This window comes from Eretmochelys imbricata, chromosome 1, assembly GCF_965152235.1.
Source record: "Eretmochelys imbricata isolate rEreImb1 chromosome 1, rEreImb1.hap1, whole genome shotgun sequence".
Taxonomy (NCBI): domain Eukaryota; kingdom Metazoa; phylum Chordata; order Testudines; family Cheloniidae; genus Eretmochelys; species Eretmochelys imbricata.
The window spans coordinates 248,465,128-248,475,499 of record NC_135572.1 but is presented as its reverse complement, the minus strand read 5'-3'; the positions used below and the strand labels follow the sequence as shown (position 1 = coordinate 248,475,499).

Here is a 10,372-nt window from a genome sequence, read left to right as displayed (position 1 = left end):
CCCCCCCACACACACACAGAGACAGGCACAGCACAGCCCCCCCCCACACACACACAGAGACAGGCACAGCACAGCCCCCCCCACACACACACACACACAGAGACAGGCACAGCACAGCCCCCCCACACACAGAGACAGGCACAGCACAGCCCCCCCCCCACACACACACAGAGACAGGCACAGCACAGCCACCCCCCCACACACACACACAGAGACAGGCACAGCACAGCCCCCCCCCCACACACACACACAGAGACAGGCACAGCACAGCTCCCCCCCCACACACACACACAGAGACAGGCACAGCACAGCTCCCCCCCCACACACACACACAGAGACAGGCACAGCACAGCTCCCCCCCCACACACACACAGAGACAGGCACAGCACAGCCCCCCCCCCACACACACACACAGAGACAGGCACAGCACAGCCCCCCCACACACAGAGACAGGCACAGCACAGCCCCCCCCACACACACACACAGAGACAGGCACAGCACAGCCCCCCCCCCACACACACACACAGAGACAGGCACAGCACAGCTCCCCCCCCACACACACACACAGAGACAGGCACAGCACAGCTCCCCCCCCACACACACACAGAGACAGGCACAGCACAGAGCCCCACACACACATAGAGACAGGCACAGCACGGCCCCCCACACACACACACAGAGACAGGCACAGCACGGCCCCCCCCCCCCACACACACACACACAGAGACAGGCACAGCACAGCTCCCCCCCCACACACACACAGAGACAGGCACAGCACGGCCCCCCCACACACACACACAGAGAGACAGGCACAGCACAGCCCCCCCCCCCCCACACACACACAGACAGGCACAGCACAGCCCCCCCCACACACCCACAGAGACAGGCACAGCACGGCCCCCCCCACACACACACAGAGACAGGCACAGCACAGCCCCCCCCCCCCCACACACACACACACACACACACACAGAGACAGGCACAGCACGGCCCCCCCACAGAGAGACAGGCACAGCACGGCCCCCCCCCCCACAGAGAGACAGGCACAGCACGGCCCTACAGACACTTCTAGTCGCTGTGCCCCGCCCGGCCCCCAGCGCAGCCCAGGCATCCAGAGGGGCCGGTCACAGCCCGAGCTCTACAAGCCCCGCCCCCTGCTTTCCTCTAAGCCACCTCCCCTTCCTTATGCACAGCTCCCGCTGGGCGCCTCACTCGTCAATTCGGGCCCCGCCCCTCGCCAAGAGGCCCCGCCCCCTCTCGGGTGCCCCGCCCCTACTAGGTGCTGCCCCCCTCTCGCCCCGAGGCCCCGCCCCCTGCTCCTCCTCAGGTGAGTGCCGGCCCCGCCCCCTCCGGAAGCCGGAGCCGGTCCGTGGTGCTGGGCGGCCGCTGCGCTGCGCTGGGGCCATGGGGCGGGTGGCCGCGGCGCTCCCCCGTCTCCTCCTCCTCCTCCTGCTGCTGGGGTCCCGGGCCCTGGGGCTGCGGCTACTCCTCAGCGCCGCGCCGCCCTTCAACTGCTCGCAGCCGGTAAGAGCCGCCCGGGCCGGGGGGGGGGGGGCAGCGACCGCGGAGGGCGGGGCGGGTCAGTCCGGGCCGCGGTGGGGAGCCCCGCACCCTCCGCCTGCCCTGGGCGGCGCGGCCCGGCGGGCGGGGACACGGGCTGGGGGCTCGGCCGCTGAGGTGAAAGGGCCCCTCGTGAGGGGCGAGGCCCGGGCTGTGTCACTGTCGCCGGCACCCCGTTTTTGTTTGTTTTGGGGGGTTTTAATGCCTGCAGGCCCTGGTTTTCAGAGGGGTTGATCACCCCCCAGTTGCCCCTTTGGGGCGCTGCTAGCGTTCACTGTAGTGCCTCTGAAAATCAGGCATAAAGTGCCCCCAGGTTTAGGCACCCAAAACCACTGACCGCTCTTTAAAATTTTGGTCTGAAATTCTGCCTCAGTTATCCCATCTGTGAAAGTTGAATAATATTTGAAATTTTTGTCAGGACCTGTGACTCTGTTGATGAAAAGTCCTATTGTATTAGAATTGGATCTGTGTACAAAGTGGGGTTTGGGGCTTTTTTTAACCATCTTCCAAGGGCCCGCTACAGGTGTTTTTAAATGATTTTCAAACATGTCTGCATTGTAGGCTACCTCTTAAAAGAGGGCCTCTCGGAAACACTTCCAATCCCAGACTCTTTCCAGATATCTCACCTCCCATTCCCTGCAGCAACTGCGTAATGTTTCTTTACATGAAGAAGTAACATAAAGACATTATTGAAGATACAGGATCAAAATAAGCTTGCTTTAATTCTGTAAGTGAGGATGCCTGGTTTCCTTCTGTCTGCTGTTTAATTTTAAAATGTCTCTAGCCTTTACAGTTGTAAGGAGCGTTGTAAATATAAATGTCAGGCAACTGCTGCTCATAACTTTCCCAAGCAGCAGCAGAATGAAACTTGGGAAATTTTTGGTTATTTTCACTGATCCTGTACAGAATTCTGTGGGTGGTAGTGAAAATTAACTGCATGGGAAAGCTATGAGAAGCCCTAGCTGTATATTAGTACCAAAACTTTCCCTGCAAACCACTTTAATTTCTCCATGTCATTTTGTGATCTTGAATCAGCATTCTTGTGTGCTGGAAAACACGAGCTCTTCTTTGAAATTGTCCCCTTTCTGAGAAAAGAATGCTCCCAGATACCTCTAGTAAACAGCAGCTATGGAGGGTCACTAGTGCTTGTTAATCAGCTAAAAAGAAGGATTCACATTAGTCATTGTGAGAAGAAGAATAACTCACTCATATGGATCAACCCTAGGGTGACCAGATAGCAAGTGCGAAAAATCGGAACACTTTTTTTTTTTTTTTGAGGTATACTACATATATAAGACAAAGCCCCTAATATCAGGATGGTCCCAATAATATCAGGACATCTGGTCACGCTAATCCAGACTCCTTGCCCATCTTGCAAATCCTCTTGAAGAACCACTCTTAGTATGGCAAGCAACTAGGGTTTCTTGTATTTAGCTAGTTAGCCTCTGGAAGCTCTAAGGGAAGCCTGGTTTGGGACTAAATTAGTGGGAGGTGACTCTGTTCAAATTTGGAATTCTTCATTGAGACAGAAGGAGCTGCACAGATCAGTTTTGAGCACCACTCTTTTAATGGAAATTGCATAGGGATACTTTGAAACATATTTTCCATTGAATGTATCCGATGAAGTGAGCTGTAGCTCACGAAAGCTTATGCTCAAATAAATTTGTTAGTCTCTAAGGTGCCACAAGTACTCCTTTTCATATTCCCTATTGTAAATGGTCTTCAGTGCATTTTTCTGTTTTCTATATATAACAGCCATACCACTATCCAGATTATGTATTTCCATGGTGGTTAAAGTCCCATTGCCAAGATATAATGGGATCGCCTGGAAATGCACTACTTGTCACACAATATTGCTTGTATTTGGGTGTTTCTGTAGCTTTGGAAGCTGACTGTGATTGATGTGATCTACACTTGACAAAACGACTTATCTTAATGTTAAGCTAAAATATAAATATTGCAGAACTTGCCTGGTCAGGTGACCGGTGTTTGGAATTAAGCGTGTCACTGGCATGTTTGAAACGAGTGAGGGGCCCTGGCTGGCGCTAAGATTTGCCAAGCTGCGTGGAGTTCCTGGCAGGATGTGGGGATGTGCTGGACAAGTTACTCCGGTTGGGTAACTTGTCTGAATGCATCCGATGAAGTGAGCTGTAGCTCACGAAAGCTTATGCTCAAATAAATTGGTTAGTCTCTAAGGTGCCACAAGTACTCCTTTTCTTTTTGTGAATACAGACTAACGCGGCTGCTACTCTGAAACTTTTACTCTGTTACTTCTGCAGAGCAGAGCAAGGCTGGAAATCTGAGGTGAAAATTAGGTGGCTCTTCTGCTGGAATATTTGTAAGAATTTCAAATGCATACATTCTTGGATTTTTGCAAACGTGGGTCTAGGGTCCCCTTTCTCTCTGGGTCACTACCAGGGCTTGGGCAGTCAGGCCTGGTGGTCAGGGTCGATGCCAGAGTCCAGAGGTCAGAATGAGGGTCAGAGACTAAGGGCAGTAGCCTGAATTCGGGGCTGCGGTCAGGGTCCACGTACTGATCCCACGGGGCAGGAACGGAGCCAGAGTTCAATTTCCAAAGCCGGGGTCAAAGCTGAAATCAGAGCACCAGTACCAAAACCGGGGTCAAAAGCCACAGTCAGAGTCCCAGACTGAAGCTAGGATGCAGAGACAGAGTCCAAGTACAGAAGCCGGGGTTGAGATGAGAATCAGCATTAAAAAAAAATTAAAATTTGAAAAATTACAGAGAAGGGCAACAAAAATGATTAGGGGTATGGAACAGCTGCCATACGAGGAGGGATGTTGTGAAGGCCAAAAGTGTAACTGGGTTAAAAAAAGAATAGATAAATTCATGGATGATAGGTCCATCAGTGGCTATTAGCCAGGATGGTTGGACACAACCACATGCTGTGGGTGTCCCTAAGCCTATTAACTGCCAGAAGCTGGACGTGGATGATAGAGAATGGATCACTCAATAATTGCTCTGTTCTGTTCATTTCCTCTGAAGCATTTGGTACTGGCTACTGTTGGAAGATAGGCTACTGAGCTAGATGGACCTTTGGTCTGACCCAGTATAGCCATTCTTATGTTCTTAAGGTAGGAATGTGAATCAATACAATTTGGAAACCATTAATCTAGGGTTAACTAAAAGAACCTTTACAGTGGAAGATATTTTCTGAAACCTTTGAAAACACGTACTCCCCCAGTGCACACCTTTCCCCAGTAGACTCAGTAGTGCAGTTCCCTACTCAAGATGAAGTGGCCAGGAGATTATTCTCTTTCTTTATGCAGATTGATTTAACCCTTAGAATACTGAAGTGCTGAGCACGCAAATATGTCAATTCCCAGTCCCTTCTGTCCTTCTTTTCAAGAGACCCAGCCTTCGTCTCTATTACTCTTCTGTTCTTCTCAACCTGGCTCCTCCCTCTTCCCTCTCCTTGTCCCAGCTGCAAACTGCTGTCTCCCTCCCTAATTCCTGTGAACATTCAATAACAGCTGAATCACTTTCCCTGTACGGGCTCAATAGGTTCTATAACTTTTAACTGCTCTTATTAAAAATACCCCAAGCGAACAGTCAACTTCTAAAGGCTTAATATACGCTATGCAATGAAATCTGTCCAAGAAAAAGGACATTGCCTGATTGGTTGTCTGATGTAACCACACAGATCAGAACTCCGTTAGCCTATTTGTACAGTTTGTTGAGAATAACACTGCAAAATAATTTATACTAATCCCTGGACACCTTTCGATTAGTTGCTTGGATTCTGGTTGTCTTTTATGCATACCAAGCCGCATAGCAATTTAGTGTAAATGAGCAGTAATATGATGAGATGTGCATTGGCTAAATGCAGTCAAATGTCTCTACATACACTGGATGTGCATTTATGGAGTAGGTGCATATGTTGTTACTTTACTAGATTTTGAATTTTCTTCTAACTTTAATGTTCCATAAATTTATATAAGTTTTATAATCTGTCCAAGAAAATCTAATAATATTTTAAAACATGTAAGAGGAGTAATAGTAGTAAATAACAAAAGTGCTCTTTTAGGTATACCTGTAAAATTGTAGATATAAATACACAAAAGTTGTCTATTTTAAACTTTTGCATTTGAAAAGCCTCCAAATCTCCCTTTTCCCTGGGCAGCATTAGTCTGAGCCTGACTTCAGAGAGCATACCATCAACACCCTTCCCAGTCAGCAGCAGCCACTGTAGTGGGTTTTTAAAAAGGAAACTGTTGCTAAGCAAGGTTGGTGATACGCACTTCCCTTTTGTAATCCTAATCAAAATTCTGCTAATGATGATAATTTGAGCAGGTTGGGACAAGCAGCAGTAATTTATGTTCTTGAAAGCCCTGATCTGGTTGCTCCGATTCAGGAGAAGGGGCAGAGAATGAAGTGCCATATCAACAGATACCTGTGATGATCACAAAGGTAATGCTGAACTGTTTCCATGGGATGGAGAGGGAAATGAGGAGTAATTTCTTAAAAATACATTTAGATTTCAATTTTGTGGGACTGATTCATCACTGGTACTCCCGTTTTGCAGTGGCAAACCAAGAACCTTTTAGTAAGAGATGTCTGAATGTGGTATAATCTGGTTGGAGGCAAGGTTCTATCCTCCAAATGTGCTCATTTAAACATAATCACATAGGATAAAAGCCTCTTCAACCAGTTGGATTGCAGCTCTTGACCAACACCTTTGTCATTGCTTCTGTAACTGTTTTATAAAAAGGCCTGTTTTTTGAAGCCCGGTGGGATACAATGTTTCATAGCCCCTGCCAATTTTAATAAATTGTTGGAAAGACATACAGAATGTGCTGAGAACCTGGATCTCTGTTTGAGTTCAGATCAGCAGTTTTAACTTGGAAAAAGGACAAGGACCCACAAAAGACCTCACAGAAGGAACACTCATAGAAACTTTTACACTTCATGAAAGTGATGCTGATGGATAGGAGACGGAGTCTCTGCAGAGAGGAACTAGAGAAAATGTATTTTTATCTGGGCCACAGTATGTGTTCCCTTTTTTCCCTTTTCTGCTAACTTTTTTTTTTTTTTTGGCTGTAGATTATTGCTGCTAGCCAGAACAAACAGTATCCACAACTACAGCTAGTCAAAATATTCTCAACATGCTTTTCATCAAAAAATGTCTTTTTAACCAAAATGGATCAAAATTTTACATTTTTTTTTAACAAATAAACTAAAAACTGGAATTTTTCAGTTACGTTTTTAAGTTTTGGGCTTTCAAAAAATAGAACATTTTTACTGAACAGCTTTAGAAAGCAGAAAAATTAAATTTTGTTTTTGTCAATTAAAATTCAAAATTTCCTGCGGAAAATTGACTTTTGTTTTTACCAGTTCTAAACACACATTTGTTTAGGAATTGTTATTTGTATAGTGTACACAGAGCCTAACTAATCTGTTCTTGCAAGATAAGGGATCAGAAAAAGGAAGTGGCAGTAGATCATAAGTAGGTCGGGCTGCAGCAGCCAGGCACTTGAGAGGCAGCTCACCAAAAACATTATACGTACTCATGCTCAGATGAGAGGTAAACTCTGCAAGCTTGGAACTCTTCCTATCTGGCTGCAGCCATCTTTTAAGGGACAGCAGGGAGCCCTTCCCAGCCTAATGCAGGTGCCTTTGGGTTCCCACAGAATCCTGCTGGGAAATGTTGACCTCCTATTAATTGTATGACTGAACTATTATGACTCAGTGCTGATGGACCAGTATCCAATTTTCCAGATTTGTGACGTTTCCCATTCCCATGTTTCCCAGCACTGTGATTTTTTTTTTAAAGCATCAACAACAAGAATAAAAAATACAGAAAGGAAATATGGTTAATAAATAATCAGATATAAACATTAATTTATAAAGCCACTAACCCACATCTTCATTCTGCCACTGAAGCTAGCCTCAAATAGAGCTTGGCAAAATTTTTGGATAAATAGTTTTTGTCCAGTAGTTAGGCACTCACCTGGGATGTGGGAGACCTCGATTCGATCCCCCCGCCCCGCATAATGTAGAGTAGGGATTTGAACTTGGGTCTCCTCCATTATAGGAGCGTGTCCTGGCCACTGGGCTTTGGGATAATCTGGTGTGGGCTTTCTCAGTCTCTCCTCTTGAAGACATTCCACAGGGACTTAAACTTGCGTCTCCCACTTCCCAGGTGAGTGCCCTAACTACCATGTTGTAGTTATTCTTGTTATCATTTTGGCCCAATGGCTATCCATTGTCATCATGAATAACTGAATTGTCACTATAAACAACAATGGATGGTCATTGGGCCAGAGAAGGAGAGTGGGAATGACACTAGCCTACTGGTTGGGGAACTGACCTAGCATTTGGGAGACCCAAGTGCAAGTCGCTGCTCAAATGACTATTTAATTACTTATTTAAAAAAAAGTGAAAGTCAACATGGAACAGTTTTTAACTTTTCAAAATTGCCAGTGAACCTAAAAATCCATGATTTGCTTGGATGTAGCTTCAGGCACCTCCATGTTGTCTTCCACGTTGCCTTTTTTATGCATGGGAAAAATTTCCCATCAAAATTGATAAGGTTTCTGCCTTATCTTTTAAATCCCTTCTTAAACTTATCTCTGTAATGATGCCTACAAACATTACTGTGTGGCATTAAAGTGGTGAGCTGTCTTCTGCTTTTATGTTAAACTGTTCCCTTTATTATTTCCTCATCTTAACCCCTACCTTCCATCAGTCTGTTACTATGGAAACTCTTGCATATTTTTAGCTTTATGGAAATAAGTGGTACTCTGTCTTGTTAAGATTCATAGATACTAAGGTCAGAAGGGACCATTATGATCATCTATTCCAACCTCCTTCACAACGCAGACCACAGAATCTCACCCACCCACTCCTGCGAAAAACCTCTCACCTATAGATGAATGGTTCTCCCAGAGAACATCCCACCAGCCACCTGTCTCTCCCTACACAAGTAGGGATCCAGCTTAGGCAGATCCGGCTCTACGTTTTTTGCTGCCCCAAGCAGCAAAAAAACCAAAAAACCTGACGAATACGCCGCTGGCAGAGAGAACAGGTACATCAGGGGGAGCTGCCACCAACAGTGAGACCTGAGCCGGAAGAGTCGCCACTGAATTGCCACCGCGGGAAACAACGGAGAGGAGCTAACGCCGAATTGCCGCCGGGGCTGCTGCCCCCAGAACAGCAGGAGTGCCGCCTCTTTAGCAGCACCACCCCGCGCACCAGATTGCTTAGCTGGTGCCTAGAGCCGACCCTCAGCTTAGGTACTCCTGCTGACCACAACTGTGACAATGTGGCTTGTGAAGGGAGGTGGTATTTCAGCTAAGTAGTTGCCAGGTGATTTAGGACTCTCTAAGTCAAAACCAACACCGTGTGTTCTACCTAGTACCTAGCAAGTAGCCGGTGTGGATCTGGTGTGCTAGTATCATGTGCTCCTGGCAGGACAAATGAGCTGCAGCTTCTGATTCTGGATAGAGCCTTAGATGGTTTGAAACATACTCAATACTATGGTTTGTGAAATAGTAGAAGTTGGCAGGGGGAGGGAGAACATGCAGTGTGGTAAAAACTATTTGCACAAATTAGAGGTGACATAATTCAAGAGTGATGATTTATCACTGCTTGTTATCATATATGTGGTTGTGTGACTTATTCAGTATGCCCACATTGTTTATGTCATTAGGTTTTTAGCTGACTTTTTGTATGCAAACTGTAAGTATGCCATTTAGAGGAGAAGTTCTGTAACTAAACAGCAGTACTTGTGTATGCTTATTTGATTATAGTCCCCTTTTGTTATGCAAGAAATTCTAGGAGGTCAAAGTCTGATGTAGCCTGTCAGGTTTGCTTTAGTTATTGCCTCCCCCGCTTCAGCTGGTTGTAGTCTTCTGATTGAATTGTAATTCCTGCTCTGACTGAAGGTTAAAATATTTCAGGATAGCTGCATTGGAAATGAGGATCCAGAAAGTAGATCAGAACAAAAGTTAGGAGTCATGCTTGATGACCGAAGTAGTTTGTCTTCCATGAACACCCTCTTGGTTAAGTAAAATTGTCAAACTCCAGAGTGTAATAGTAGCTACTGGAGTCAGTGGATACTGACCACTCTAATGCGAGAAGGGCATTAAGCTTTGCAAACCTGTTCCGTGTCTAGTGTCTGGCACTGACGAATAAAGCCAAATCTCTTACCAGCACTCCTGTGTATTGCACCCTACTACACAGAGCCCTTACATGTGCATTTTTCTTCAGTTCCAGATAACAGTCTTCCTTTAAGAGTACCAGCATTGATCTAAATAGATCCCAACAGTTGGAATTAGTCTAATTGATAACTTTTGTATAATTTGAAGAATGCCAGAATGCTGCATTACCCAAATTAGTCAATTTTTCAACCTTTCAGGCTGTTCTTCACCGCATATCATGATCCTACACACAATACTGTGGCCCCCAATAAGCTAATAGCTTTATCCATACTTTGCAAACAGCTTGGAAGAGTGCCGAAAATGTAGATTGTTAAAAGTAAAATGAAAATTTCACATGGTATCAGCATAACTTGGAGCACGTCATACAGCAGAATTCTTCCTCTAGTTCAGGGGTCTCAAAGTCCAGGCCCGCAGGCCAACTGCGGCCCAAGAACCTCCCCACTGTGGCCCGCGGAGGAGAGCCGCATGCAGCCATGCTGCTGGCAATGTCTGCAGCGGGCGCCGCCCCCTGCAGCTCCCATTGGCTGGGGTATAGGGACAGAGATACCATCACTAGTTGCCAGGCAGAGTCAGCCATGGAGGCAGCATCACTTTTTTCCACAAAGAATATAAACAAGTCAAAATACTGAAC

General features: G+C 46.4%; 1 protein-coding gene across 1 annotated transcript in view; it reads left to right on the top strand.

Moving 5' to 3' along the window:
* Positions 1–1,390: 1,390 nt before the first annotated feature.
* The window catches only part of IL17RA (interleukin 17 receptor A), a 44,335-nt gene continuing 35,353 nt past the window's right edge, over positions 1,391–10,372 (top strand). The window contains exon 1 of the mRNA XM_077827274.1: positions 1,391–1,524. Within this exon, the coding sequence (XP_077683400.1) occupies positions 1,405–1,524 (120 nt within the window). The 5' untranslated portion in view covers positions 1,391–1,404. The remainder of the gene's footprint in view (positions 1,525–10,372) is intronic.